At 27.3% G+C, this 15,949-nt stretch overlaps 1 protein-coding gene across 3 annotated transcripts in view; it reads left to right on the top strand.

The window, feature by feature from the left end:
• Positions 1–15,949, top strand: part of LOC122502260 (paired box protein Pax-6) — a 78,290-nt gene that overhangs the window by 59,318 nt on the left and 3,023 nt on the right. For 2 of the 3 annotated variants that reach the window (XM_043612209.1, XM_043612210.1), the window contains exons 8-10: positions 2,052–2,278; positions 2,431–2,478; positions 5,767–6,023. In XM_043612209.1, coding sequence (XP_043468144.1) covers positions 2,052–2,278; positions 2,431–2,478; positions 5,767–6,023 — 532 coding nt within the window. The remainder of the gene's footprint in view (positions 1–2,051; positions 2,279–2,430; positions 2,479–5,766; positions 6,024–15,949) is intronic. The other variant, XM_043612211.1, reaches the window with a different exon arrangement.

The following is a 15,949-nucleotide window of genomic DNA, read 5'->3' on the forward strand; positions in this document are numbered from 1 at the left end:
GACTAAAAGGTTTTTTAGTGATTTAGACTCGCGCTATTGAAAAGGGAAATTTGAGATAATTTGAGAGATGTAAAATTTTACATCGTTAAAACTTTTATTTGTTCGAATAACTAGTTACAAATAAAATATGCCCTTTTTACAAGTTTTCATTCTGATCTATACAAATTTCGCTTGTTGGTTTGTGGAGCTCGATATTCCTAACAAGGTTGCGAAACAGGTTTCCCGATTAGCAAGATTTCCAGTCTACACTATGTAAATTGAAGTTCGTCAGGACTTGCACACGCTACAAACGTCAACGGTTCATCGTCATGCAGGGTGGTCTCCATATTGGGTGTGTAGTGCCACCACCACCACCACTTTCCGTTTGGCGCAAAAGTGTATGTATACACACAGTGCGCCCGGTGTCCGAGAATTATTTTAATTAATACCGCTCACTCTCTCTCTCTCTCTCTCTCTCTCTCTCTCTCTCATCGAAGGGGTGATGTGGGTATATATGGCGGTGGTATAAGTTAATATGTACGCAGCCTTGTCGGACATTGTTTGGCCGTAGGTAGAAACGCGGTATAGCCGAGGGGTACCCAGGGGTTCCCAGGGGCACCGAGGGGCACCGAGGGGTGAGCGAAGTGGCAGGAATGGGATAGAGTTTGGGTTCGGGGTACAGCGTTATGTGGACGCACAAACAGTGCAAGACCATGTTGACGCATGTTTTCAAGCCTCGTTGGCTGGTATTGATCTTGCTAAGTGCAGGAAACCGGGAGTGAGCACGAGACAGTAGAGGGAGGAAGGGGAGGGCGGTGTGGTGGTTCCTCTCTTTTGCTCTGATAAGCGCCCTCTTGTGTCCCCCTTTGGCCTCCTTCTCATCCTCCTTCTCCTCCTCCTCTGTCTCTCTCGGACGAATGGACAGACCGAGAATAGAATGGTACCCGATATGTTATGGCACTGAAAACGTTGAGGCGCGATATAGCTCCTGAGTCTCGGGCCATGAAGGATCGAGAGAGAGTGTAAGGCCTAAGAGGGAGTTTGGGCGCTGCTATGGCAACGTGGCGTCCCCCGGGAGGTTGTACTCTGATTGGCCGTTCCCGCTTTTCTACCTATACACACCTACTTGCTCAATTCTCATCGCCGGTTTGTCCCCTGTTCATTATCATTTCGCGTCTCCAAAAAAAAACTTCCGATACAAATATTTCTTTCTTACGATGACCTACAGAAAATTTTATGTATACATCTTTTTGGATCTTAGGAAGAATGATCATTTTAGATCTGCTTTATACTGGGAATAAATGAGCGGGTTATTTTTATCTTCTTGAAAAGGGAGTTTAGTAATTCATTTCCAAGCGCAAAATAGAGGTGAAATTGAATTTTACCGCTCGTCCTGGCTGTTATGAAATTACGTCTAATTGCTGTTCGTCGTCCCTTGCTACTGGACCGTCCCTGGAGCACTATGCCTGACGCCAACGGCGATTTCTCCTTTCCTCTAAAATTGTTCATTCTTCTTTTCGTCCCGAAACTCCCGCCATAATCGAAGAAAGCTGCTTTAAGTATACTCTTAGTTGTATTAATCGAATCGAAAGTGGCACCCAAACAATAACAATCGAAAGCAGTACACTTACAAGTAGCACCCAAAAGTATATCTAAAAACAGCACCCAAACGATCAGACTCAGAAGCATCAGTACAGAATGCTACCCAGAAGCTAATTCTATACCCAGAAACAAGCACCCAGAGGAGTTATCTTTTAGGTGCTGCTTTAAGTGCTGAAAATAGCGCCTAAAAGATACTCGAAAGTATAGTACCTGATAAAAAATACCATCATCCAAAAAGTAACACCCAAAAGATATATACCTAAAATATAAAGCACACCTAAAAGAACCAAAATTCCAAAAAACAGCACCCCATCAAACAAACCCAAAGTCCAAACAAGAATTCAGAAACAACCGCGCACGACCAAAAAACCCAGGAATGACTGCTTGTTGCGAATGACAAAACATCTGCATCATATAGAAATTAGTTGGATTAATAACCAAAATTGTTTTCCTTTTGTCAAAATATACAGGTCTGGTTCAGCAATCGCAGAGCGAAATGGCGACGGGAGGAAAAATTGCGAAATCAAAGAAGAGCAGCGGTGGACCAGGTGGTTGGTGGCGGTACCGGTGGCAGTAGTACTGGATCAGCGCCTCCTGCAGCGACACCCTCGACACCGAGACTGCCACTGAATGCCGGATTCAATGCAATGTACTCCTCGATTCCGCAACCGATCGCCACCATGCCCGACACTTACAGGTAATTATAATAACACATAATATTTATAATATGATCAAAAAGACAACTTTTTCTCACAAAAGACGTCTCGCATCTATATACTCTCTTCCTCTGTTCTCTCATCTTTTATCATCCTTATTGGTAAAGTTTTGATCTCGATTTGGTTTCGTTAGGTACTCGTCCATTCCACAGCCGATTGCAAGCTTGCCCGACTCTTACAGGTAACAGGCATTTTAACATTTCTGTTAAAATTGATAATTAACGTTTATAATTTTAGCAGAATTTTAACCAACTGGGCAAAAAAAAATCGCATGCTTGTTAAAAAAAATGTTCTTGAAAAGGTTTTGGAACGTTTTATGCGTCCGCTAAATACAGACTTCGCACTCGATAATTCATTTTAAACAATAGCAAAAATATAAAAATATAAAAAAATAGCTCTCAAAATATAAAAAAGTGGTAAAAAATAGCTATCGAAAAATTAAACTTGAGGACCAAACAAACCCCTTTTAGACACCAGAAAACTGACAAAAATTTCATTCTACATTTTAATTTCCCGACTTTTTCCTAATAATTTTCATCAACAATATAATTACTTCTTTCTTATCCTGCTAATAAATTGAAATTCCTGCAACGAATTTTATTATTCATGAAAAAATTTAAATATTTATAAAAATAATTTAATTCTTGCGAAGAATTTTCTAAAATTTTTTAAATAATTGATTTCTTTCGACTAATTTTATGCAATTTCTAATTTAAATAATTGAATTCCTGAGAAATTTTTATTAAACATGAAAAGAATATTGAATTCTTACGAAGATTTTTAAAATAAGTTTTTTAAATAATTGAATTCTGTTCGAAAATGTTATGAAAATAGTAAATATTGAAAATCATTGAATTGCGAAAAGTTTTTAAAAATAATTAAATTTTACAAAACATTCTATTAAAAATTTTTACAATAATTGAATGTCTGTGTGGTATATTTTATTAAATTTTTTTCAAAATAATTGAATTCCTAAAAAGCATTTTATTATTTATGAAAATAATTGAATTCTAGCGAACGATTTTATTAGAATTTTTTTTAATAATTGAATTCTTTCAAAGAATTATTTATCTAAATAATTGAATTCTTGGGAAGAATTTTATTAAAATCTAAAAAAATAATTGAATTATTTCAAAAAAATTTGATTAAAATTGTATTTAAAATAATTGATTTTTTCGAACAATTTTATTCAAATATTTGAAAATAATTGAATTCCTATGTGAAAAATTCTAATATTTTTGTAAATAATTGAATACTTTGAAAGAATTTTAAAAAACATTTTTTTAAATAATTGATTTTTTCGAGAAATTGAAATTAAATTTTTAAGAACAATTACTTTTTTTGATCAATTCCTGTAAAATTGTATTAAAAATAATTGAAATCCTATGCGATCAATTATATTATTTATGAAAATAATTGAATAGTTGCTAAGAATTTTATTGAAATTTTCAAAACTAATTGAATTCTCTGAGAAGAATATAATTATTTATGAAAAGAATTGAATTAGAACGAAAATTTTTATTGAAATATTTAAAAAGAATTGAATTTCTGTGAAACATAAATTCTTCATAAGAATTTTATAAAAACTGTTTTAATTAAATACTTTTTTCGAAAACTAATAAATATTATGAAAATTCTATTTTAAATAATTGAATTCTTGTGGAAAATTTTAATTGTGAAAATAATTGAATTTTTCGATTAATTCATTGAAAATAGTATGAAAAATAATTGAATTTCTAAAGAGCATTTTATTATTTATGAAAATAATTTAATTCTTGCAAATGATTTTCTTAGAACTTTTTTAAATAATTGAATTTCTAAGAAGAAATTTATTATTTTTAAAAGTAATTGAATAATTGAATTTCTGTGATAATTATTGTTATTTATGAAAATAATTGAATTTTGTAAACAATTTTATTAAAATTCCTCAAAAGAATTGTATTTTCGAAAATAATTTTGTTATTTATCTTTAATAATTGAATTCTTTCGAAAAATTATTTATGTAAATAATTGAATTCTTGGGAAGAATGTTATTAAAATCTAAAAGAATAATTGAATTATTTAAAAAAAATTTAATTAAAATTCTATTTCAAATATAATTGAATTTTATCGAACAATTTTAATAAAATATTTGAAAATAATTGAATTCCTGTGAAAAATTGTAATATTTTTGTAAATAATTGAATTCTTCCAAAGAATTAAATAAACATTTTTTTAAATAATTAATTTTTTCAAGAAATCGAAATTAAATTTTTAAGAATAAATACATTTTCTGAGCAATTTCTCTAAAATTGTATTAAAAATAATTGAAATCCTATGCGATCAATTATATTATTTATGAAAATAATTGAATAGTTGCTAAGAATATTATTAAAATTTTCAAAAATAATTGAATTCCTGAGATAAATTTTATTATTTATGGAAATAATTGAATTATTGTGAAAAATTTTATGAAAATGTTTAAAAACAATTGAATTTCTGTGAAAAATTTTATTTTTGAAAATAATTGAATTCTTCTGGAAAACTTTATTTGTAAAAATAATTGAATTTTTCGAATAATTAATTTAAAATAGTATTAAAAATAATTGAAATTATTCGCTGAGTTTTTGTTATTTGTGAAAATAATTGAATTCTTTGCCTATAGAATTTTACCAAAAAATTTTTTTTTAAATTGAATTTCCATAAAAAATGTTATTATTAGTGAAAGTAATTGAATTATTGTGAAGAATTGTATAAAAATTTTGTTAAATAATTGATTTTTTCGAAAATGCTATTCTAAATTAAGTTGAATTCCTGTGGAAATTCTTATTATTTATGAAAATAATTGAATTTTGGATGAATATAATCCATTTTTTTTTTTAAATAATTGAATTCTTTTGCAAAATTTCATGAAAATACTAGACATTGCAAATAATTGAATTTCGAATATTTTATGAAAATAATTGAATTTTGAATATTTTTTGAAAATAATTGAATCGCTTTAAACTTTAAAGATTTTGATTATAATTTTTGAGAATAGTTTTTTGATTTCTAGAATTAGCGAATTTGAAGTAAATTTTCAAAAAAAACAGAACAGAAATAGTAGCTTTTAGTGGCAGAAATCTAAAAGTACTCAAGTAGTAGCATAACGTAAAAACAAGTAGTAAATAGTAGGTTTTAGTAGATGAGTGCGAAGCCTGCAAATAATGTTCCAAAACAGTTCAAGAACGAGGGTGTATTATAATTGTCTAAAAGATTATTTGGTTTTTTGCCAATAATATTGTCTAAAGGATTATATGGTTTTTTGCCCAGAGGGGAATAAATAATTTTAACAGAACTAAACTCATGAACCGATTCACAAATCAACACTTTTTGTGAAGTTGGAACTGTTCTCAAGACGTCGCATCATAATTTGGGTTTTGATTTTTGAATACGGAGGCGGGTGTTGTTGTTACTGTTTTGGTGAGAAGGGCTAAATTTTTTGTTGCAGTTCAATGTCGAGCAGTTTGGGCGGGTCAATGGGTGGTAGCTGCCTTCAGCAAAGGGCCGAAGGTTACCCCGCATACGTTTTCCACGAGCCTCTACATTCCCTTACGCAATCTTACTCGCACGCTCACAGTACGGCTGCGCATTCGCAGACACATCGTGGGATACCAACCTCCCATGGTGGAACCCCCACTACGCCTGGGGGTCAGCCGGCAGGACCAGGCGGAGCACCCTATCAACCCACGACCTCAACCGCAACTGGTGAGTCCCCACAACACAGTTATTTCTGGCATCCGTCTTTGTTAGTCACCCCTTTTTTTCGGCTCTCTTCTCCCTCGAAATCCATATATAGTATTAATTAATTTTTAATTGGACATCACGAAATGAAGTCCACGTAAATTTGAATCATATTTTTCGTTTGTATATATATATATATAGAGCAGAACCGATTCTTTTCAGTAGGCGCAACGATATTTAACTCACGGCGAATTTTTATTCACTGTTTCTATGAGTTATTTAAACTTTTTTTTAAAAAAATATCCAAACGATGAATTCAAATAAATTACCTCTTAAGGTAAATAATAATAAACAAAAACGGATGTGCATTAAGAAAAAGATCCAAAAACACAGGAAACATCGAAATCTAATTCAAATGGGGATAATTCAAATGAAAAAATTAATAAAAAATCTAAAGATACGTCCATTTTTTAAAAATGTAGACGCCATATTGAATCGACCATTTTGGATTTTCTAATTATGGTGAAAAAATCAAGTTTAGCTATACTTTAAAACTTTAAATATGCGACTAAATTAAATTTTTTGGACAATTTTTTTATAAAATATAAATTTTATTATATATTTTATTATATTTTATTATATTTTATTATATTTTATTTTATAAAATATTTTGGACAATTCTCTTATATACTGTATTCTTCAGGGTTGCCATAGGTCAAGGAAGTCCGGGAATTCAGGCAAAAATCAGGAAAAATAAAATTAGTCAGAAAAAAGTCAGGGATTTTTATTAAAAGTACTGGAAAAATTTAAATTTTTAGAATTCATAAGAATTTCGGACTTTTAGTGATTTTTTTTGTTTGCCTTAAAAACCATGAAATTACCACGAATTCTAATAAACAAAACTTTTCATTTTTTCTATTTCTGACAATAATTTCTTTTTAAATAATTTGATTCTTGAAAAACTATTATATAAACTTCTTATTACTTAGAAATTATTTAATGAATAATTTTACTCAAATATTTGAAAATTAACTGAATTTTAAAAGAGTTGCGTTTACAATCTTCATAAACAGATGAACTTCGAAAGCAGGTTTCAATTTAAAATTTTATAAAATTTCAATTTGAAATGAATTTCATTAGAATTATTAAAGAACTTAGATTTTTGAAAAATTTTAATAATTTAAATTCTCTTGAAAGTAATTAAATTTGTTAATAATTAATTAATTATTAAAAATAATGGATTTATAGAAAAATTTTATAGTTAAAAAACCTAAAAAAATTTTATTTGTGAAAAGTTAGAAATGATTGAAAAAATTCAATTATTTTCAAAAGTAATACAATTATTCTTCGCAGAAATTCAATTATTAAAAAAATTTTTTTTAAAATTCTCTTCAAAATTTCAATTATTTTCAAAAAATTTAATAAGATTCTCGACAAAATAATTTCAATTAATTTTAAATATTTTTCCTAATTCAATGATTTTCAACATCTTTACTAATATTTTAATAAAATTTTCTAAAAGAATTCAATTATTTAAAAAATTTTTTAATAAAATTTTACGCAGACTTAATTTTTTTCATAAATAATAAAAATTTCAAATGAATTCAATTATTTTCAAAATTTTTATAATTTTGTTCGCAGTAATTCAATTGTTTACAAAATTTTTTTTTTATAAATTTCTTCGTAATAATTTAATTATTTTTAATAAAATTCTTTTTAGGAATTCAATTATTTTCATAAATAATAAAATTCTTTTTAGAAATTCTATATTTTTTATTTATTTCTATTATTTTTTAGAAATTTTAGAATAAAATTCTTGGGAGAATTTCAATTATTTTTAATACTATTTTAACCAAATTCCTTAAAAAACTTCATTATTTTTTTAAATTTCATGGAAATTCATCAAAAGAATTCAATTATTTAAAAAGTATGTGATACAATTCTTTATGAGAATTCAATTATAAAAATCATTCAATTATTTAAAAAATTATTTTTATTTTTTAAATTTAATAATAATTGAATTTTTGTAAAATTTTCTAATAAAAATGGGTTTAAAAATAAATTTTACTTAAAATTTGAGATAATAATTGATTTTTTCATATTAATAATAAAATAATAACATAAAAGCTATAAAACTTTTAATATTCAATTATAATTATATAAAATTTTAACTGAAATTCATTTTCATTAAATTAATTTTCATCAGAAAATTCTACGAGAATTTAATTATTTGAATATAAAAATAAATACTTTCTTGAATAATTAAATTTTTCTTGAAATTCAATTCTCATAAGGAATTTCATCAACAATATTTTTAAATAATTGAATTCTTTCGACGAATTTTAATAAAATTTTGAAAAATAATTAAATTTTTCAAGGAATTTGATACAAATTTTATTAAAACTTATTAAAATTCTGGGATGAATTTTATTATTTAGGAAAATAATTGCATTTCCTAAATAGAAATTCATTTATTTTAATTATTTCAATTCTGCGTTGAATATTATTTTTTTTTAGAAAAATTGAATTTCTAAAAGAAAATTCAATTATTTTTAATATACAATTTTTATTGAATTCCTCGAAAAATGTAATTATACTTAAAAAATTTTATTAAAATTCGTCAAAAGAAAAAAATTCCTTATATAAGAATTTAATTTCAGGAAACATGAAATTAATAAATTATTTATTTTCGTATTCAAATAATTGAATTCTCCTCGAATTTTCTATTAAAAATTGATTTGAAAATGAATTTCAGTTAAAATTTTAGATAATAATATAAATAATATTAATAATAATAATAGAAAATTTAGTTGAGTATCTTATAATTTTTAGAGTGAATCAGAAATATATAGTCAAAATTTTGTATGGAAATCAGGGAAAAGTCAGGAAAAAACAAAATTAAATTTTTGTGGCAACCCTGCGTTTTTTGTTCCGAAAATGATGAAGGGGTTAATTGAGGATCCCGATCAAAGAAGCGATTATATAATTTTTTAAGACTCAAAATTCTCGACTTTAAAATGAAAAAAGGATTTCAAATTTTGATATCTTGCAACTATTTTGTATTTGAATAAAGTTTACGAGAATATTCCTCCAAAAAATTGTAATTTAAAACTGTTTTTAATTTTTTTTTAATTTTTTTAAAATTTAAAAAAAAAATTTTTTATTTTTTTTTTTTAGTAATTTTTGTTGTATGGGACAATGATTTTTAGCTTAAAAACATTATTATCGGTTCTTTGATCTGGATCCTTAAATTGATAAAGTGACTCGAAGAATATATTCGCTAAATTTGAATTAGTAATATATGTTTACTAATTTGAATTTAGTGACTGACTTTTTGCTTTTGAATTAGTAAATGTTACTAATAAATATTAATTTCTACTAATTTTTTAGTAAAATTTACTAATTAATAAATTAAATTAAGCAAATTTCACTAATAAATAGTAATTTCTACTAATTTTTTAGTAAAAATTTACTAATTCAAAAGCAAAAAGTCAGTGACTAAGTCAAATTAGTAAACATTTTTACTAATTCAAATTTAGAGAGTAATAAATATCCAAACTTTGAAACTATAAATTTTACATTTAAGTATATATACATTTGTTTATAGTACAAAAAACATTCGCGGTGGGTGTAAATATAGAACTTTCCGAAATAAAAAATGGGAACACCCTTTAAAAAATTGAATGTGTCATTTAGAAATATAAACACAAAAAAGAAAAATTAAATTAAATTGTTGGCTGCGTATTTGTATTGTAAATGCAAACGATTATATACACTGACACGCATATAATTGAAATGTTATACCAGCGAGTGCTTGTGCATCTCATAGAAAAGCGCGCTTCGTTTACATATCATGTTCAGCTCCGGATGAAAACAGGTGGGTCATTATAAACTTACTGGCTTCAAACATACATATATATAAAATACTCGTGCGCTCGCGCGAATACACAAGAAAGAGAGATACAAATACGCATACAGCTATATAGCAATGAGTGTATGACAGAAAAGAGAAAAAAAAAAGAATTACCCGCCGCGTGAAATACACGAAACTAGAAAAGAGAGAAAGAGCGCACACATAAAGTCAAATTAGAATTGGGTTGTTGAAAAGTTTGTTCCTGCGGAACAGAATCTGGACACAAAACACAGTGTACGCATTTATGAAAACCGTATTTGTATATATATATATATGCACTATATGTGTACTTTTTATATACATGTATTGGAATCAACGTGTTTTCCCAACTCGACACAGCGCGTTGGGGTTGAACAAAACTCCATTTCCTCCGTGAATCAGTATTCACGAATACATATATATATATATATATATATATATATATATATATATATATATATATATATATATATATATATATATATATATATATATATATATATATACGCGGGGGAGTAAAGATTAAAGAGGAGTGAAGTACTTGAAGAGAACAAAAAAAAATGCGCGTAAAGACGCCGATTCTATTTAAATGATTCACGGAGAAAATGTGTCGCACTTGAGCATTTTAAATTTCACCTCTAATTTATAAGGAAACGAGCACTTGTATATGAAGGCTTTGCTCTATAACAAAAGTATAAATATAATGTTAACTTTTGTTTCTGTTTTATAATTATACACTATAGAAGAGCTGCAATGCGTTTATGATGCGATTTGGATTTTAGAAAAAAATCTTTTTCTAAAATCCAAATCATCATAAATACGCATTGGAGCATGAAATAGATCCTTAAGGATATACTTTACTCCCTTGGGTTAAGAATTAAAATTTCTTTCTGCTACTCATGTAAACAAAAAGTTTTAAATTAGAGCTGATTTTTGGTATTAAAATATAGAACCAAATGACGATTTAGTAGCAAAATTGGTACTAAATTAGTAGCAATTTCTTTCTTTTTATAGTGCAGGTCGCTTTATCCACCTGCACAAGCACATACTAGTTAATTATATTATATATAGTTATAATTATAATTATAACCCAGCGGTCAATAAAATGCCCATTATTTCCAGGGCAATAAAATTTTTTTTATTCACCTGCTCACAGGTCAATAAAGTACTCTTTTTTACCCTAGGACAATAATAATCACTTTATTGACCGCAGCTAGGCTATATGGGGTATTTTTTGTTATTGGCAAAGAATTCGATTTAAGGTGTGAAACTACCCCTAAAATTACCAAAAAATTATCAAAATTAATTATTAAAGCTCTTCAGCGAATCTAATTATTTTTCAAAATTTTTTATCGCCATATTGAATCCCAGGGTGGTCACATGTCAGTAAAATTATAGAGGGAAATGTCAGTAAAACAAAATTTTTGTCAGTAAAGTCAAAGAAAAATGTCAGGAAAAAAATTTTTTGTCAGAGAAATTTAGAAAATTGAGATTTTTTCCACTTATTTTTAAAAATTGTGACTTTCTCGACATTTCTTCCAAATATTGCAACAAAATATCGAAAATATCGAAAATATCGATATATATACAATTAAAAAGATTTTGAATAATTGAAATTTTGTAAAATTTAATTGAAAATTAATTAATAATAATAATTATTTAATAATTTTTCGAAATATACAATTAAAAAGATTTTGAATTCTAATTGAAATTTTGTAAAATTTAATTGAAAATTAATTAATAATAATTAATTAATAAATTTTCGATTTTGTAAAATTTAATTGCAAATAATTAATTTTTTTTTTTGAAGTATTTTGTTAGAATTTTTGAAAATCAACTTTTGAAGGTTTTCAAAATAATTGAATTATGAAAAACTTTATTGAAAAATCTTTAAACGTAAATTTAAAAAAGAAAATTAATAAAAAATAGCTATTAATTGTTTTAAATTTCGTATTTTCACTATACTTTCAATTATGCGTATATATTTCCGGAAATTCAAATACATAGAAGAAGTGATATATACCATTTTAGAATTATTTTTAAGATTTCGGAGAAATCATGGTGTCATATATTTATAATTAAAATTCTTCAAAAATTTGATTATTTCTATTTTTTGAAAATATTATATCTTAATAAATATACTTAAGAAAATAACATGCACAGTTATACAATAATATTATAAAAAATTTGAATTTTCGTATTTAAATAATATTAATTTTCGAAGAACTTTCAGAAAATTATGAGTTTAAATTATTAATTTGATTCAGAGATGAAGTTTAATTGAAAATCTTTGGAAAATAGTTTAATTCAGGAAGAATTATAATTGTAATTTTTAGGAATTATTAAATTTTATTAATTTTACTCATATATATTTTCCTGTGAAAAAAATTTTGTCAGGGAAAATAATTTTAAAGTCAGTAAAATTGTCAGGGAAATTATTAAACTAAAACTTTGTAACCACCCTGGATCCGATATTTTTAATTTTATAAATCTGATCTCACATTCGTAATCAGCGACCTCAAAAACCCATTTGTAACATAAGTGTTTAAAAACTGAAAGATAGCTTTAATTTTTTTTTGTATAATTTTAGTCAATTGAAGAGTTTCTTTTCAAAAAATCGTGATTTTTTATTCGATAAAAATGAATATCTCTAATTTCATGATTAAGTAAAGTGCGTGAATAATAAAGGTTAAATTTATGAAAACTATTTTCGCATAAAATACTGCAATGAAATGTGAATATTACGAACAAAGTGTTTTTTATTAAGTTAGTGTATTAAATTTTTCAAATTAATTTTTGGTTACAAAGTGAATGAATAGATGAAAATTTCTTTTCAGAAAACAGGAAAAAATTATTTAATATTGAGTCAATGGAAGATTGTGAGATTTTGTTTTAAAAAAAAATCGTAGTTTTGTTATTCGAAAAAAATTGTGATGAAAATGAATATCTCTAATTTTATGATTAAGTAAAGTGCGTGAATAATAAAGGTTAAATTTATGAAAACTATTTTTGTATATGATATGAAATTGTATATATGATATGAAAATTGAATATCTCTAATTTTATGATTAAGTAAAGTGCGTGAATAATAAAGGTTAAATTTATGAAAACTATTTTCGCATAAAATACTATGCAATGAAATATGAATATTACGAACAAAGTGTTTCTTATTAAGTTAGCGTATTAAATTTTTTAATTACTTTTTGGTTACAAAGTGAATGAATAGATGAAAATTTCTTTTCAGAAAACAGGAAAAAATTATTTAATATTGAGTCAATGGAAGATTGTGAGATTTTGTTTTAAAAAAAAATCGTAGTTTTGTTATTCGAAAAAAATTGTGATGAAAATGAATATCTCTAATTTTATGATTAAGTAAAGTGCGTGAATAATAAAGGTTAAATTTATGAAAACTATTTTTGTATATGATATGAAATTGTATATATGATATGAAAATTGAATATCTCTAATTTTATGATTAAGTAAAGTGCGTGAATAATAAAGGTTAAATTTATGAAAACTATATTTCTGTATATGATATGAAATATACTATATATTATTTTTTTTCTATATTATTTTTGGAAATGAAATGTGATTAGATCGATTACTTATATGAAATAAAATGTTTTAGACGTTTTGAAAGTGAAGAAAATTTATTTTTAAGATTGGTTTTTGTCTGAGGAAGATTTAGATCATGACCAACAGTCGAAAGTCTGTATCGGTTTCAGTAAATTTTAACAAAATTGAAGGTGTGGCCTGGGAGTCCACTCCGTAGTAGGCTTTGATATGAACCTACACTGTTCAGTTTCATTATTACTTGTTGGATTGAAGAAACGTTCTTTTATATAAAATTCTACCCCTTTTTAGGCGGAAAAAACCCTTTAAAATCCCTAGTATGATGAAAATGAAAATATTAATAGAATTCACGTACTTTTTTTCTCTGATAATGTGTATAAAATTTCTACCTTCTTCTTATTCGAAAAATAAGCCTCCAGTTCCATTTGGCAATAGAAGAAGAAATGTGTGTGTGTGTGTGGAAATGCGACAAAAAGAAAAGGAAAACAAGACAGATTATCCATGAGCGAATTCGCACGCCATCTACATAGGAAGCGACTATACGCGAGAGGCGCACATATAGGAACGGGGGTTGAATTGTAAAAAGGATTTGAAAACAAATCTCGCATGGCGCCGTGGGCTGAATCGAAGAATGACGATGGATCGCAACGAAAAGTTGAGGGGGCAGGAGTTGAATGTTCCGTGGTTTTCTCTCCATCCTCCTCCTATCTCTCTCTCTCTCTCTTTCTCTCCTCGAATTTTCCATTTTCTCGATTCTCGCACCCTCACTTCCCTCTCTCTGATCGCTCTCATCGTTTCTCCGTTTCATCAGGGCTGTAAGTAGATATTCCAACACTTGGGTGAACTTTAGTGTTGGAATATCTACTCACATTCAGAAAATGATGAATCTGGGAAAAATTCAAGAAAACAAAAGCAAAAACTGGATCCCTAATGAGAAGTAGAATCTTTTTCCCCTCTGCAACATATTATATAAAAGATCCAAAGGGGTAAATTTGTTAATAAATTCATAAAAACCCACTAGGAACAAGGAACTCTTCTAAAATTGTTGTGGAGGGGTTTTTTTTTGGAGCTGTGAAAGAATGGAGAATGAAAAAAAAAAAAAAAATGTTTGGAGACTATATAATCCGGTAAGGGAGTGACCCTGTTAATCCTTAGGGGGTTGGAACACCAGGATTCCACTCTGTACAGTCCTGATCTCCCTCCAATGCCGAAGGGAGGACAACCATCCCATCTTTCTCATCCTATCTCTCCTGATAGTATGCCGGGGTGAGCAGAGAATGTGGATGGGTTGGGTCTCGCCTCGGCTGGGCGAGCGCTCAATAACGTGCGAACCCAAAGGGGAGGAAATAGGGGGCATACACAACCTCTACTATATTCTACTACACTCGCAACTATCTACTGTTCGTGTTATATCTTTTTGCACAAGTTATCACCAAGCAACACACTCACACACACAGACACAAAAACTCAGCGGCGGAGAGAAACGATTTCCTTCTTATAGGTGAACGCGCCGACCAACGTGTCGCATTATCCATCATAATCGCTTTACCTTCAAGTATATATATATATAAGCGCAACATAACTTTCTCGCCAATCTTCATGCATGTCGAGATTTTAGAGAATCCATTTTCAGATGTTTTATCGAGCCATACTAAGTTTTAGAATGAACGAGAAATATTTATACTTATTCTTTAAAATTTAGGGACTGTTTCAACAACTCTGATTAAAGGTTAATTAATGATTAAGGGCCAGTTTCAACAACTCCGATTATATGTTAATGATTAAATCCTTAACCGACCAATCATGGTCGGTTAGACTATGACTTTAATCATCGATTATAACTTTTTAATCGGAGTTGGTGAAACTGCGGCCCTTAGTAATATTATATATTTCAGCGATTCTATATAATTCGAATGACAAAAATACTATATTAAAAATTTACAATTTTCAAGTTTCAACTAATGGAAAAAATTTTAAAAACCATGGGGAAAAATAAGAATATTTTTAAACACGAAATTTCTTTAATTTTTAGTAAAAGTTGTAAATCTAGCAAACCATTGCCGACGGCGGAAATATATAGTTTAAATCCTAAAATTTTGTATATTTCAGACTTTTCAGTCGATAATTAATTTTAGAAAAAGTAGCAAAAAGTAGCTATTAAACTAAAAAAAAAGTAGTAAAAATAATAGCTATCTAAAAATTAAACTTGACCAAAAAAAACTCGTTTTAGATATTATATTTCACAAAACTGACAAACATAATTCTATTCCATATTTTTTTTCCTGATTTTTCCTAATTTTCATCAAAAAAATATTTCTTTCTTTCTTATCCTGATAATAAATTAAATTCCTGCAACGAAATTTAGTTTTCATGAAAAAATTTTAATATTTATAAAAATAATTTAATTCTTGCGAAGAATTTTATAAAAAATTCTAAATAATTCATTTCTTTCGACTAATTTTAAGCAAATTCTAATTTAAGTAAT

The sequence above is a fragment of the Leptopilina heterotoma genome, unplaced genomic scaffold (genome assembly GCF_015476425.1).
Source record: "Leptopilina heterotoma isolate Lh14 unplaced genomic scaffold, ASM1547642v1 Lhet_224, whole genome shotgun sequence".
Lineage (NCBI taxonomy): Eukaryota > Metazoa > Arthropoda > Insecta > Hymenoptera > Figitidae > Leptopilina > Leptopilina heterotoma.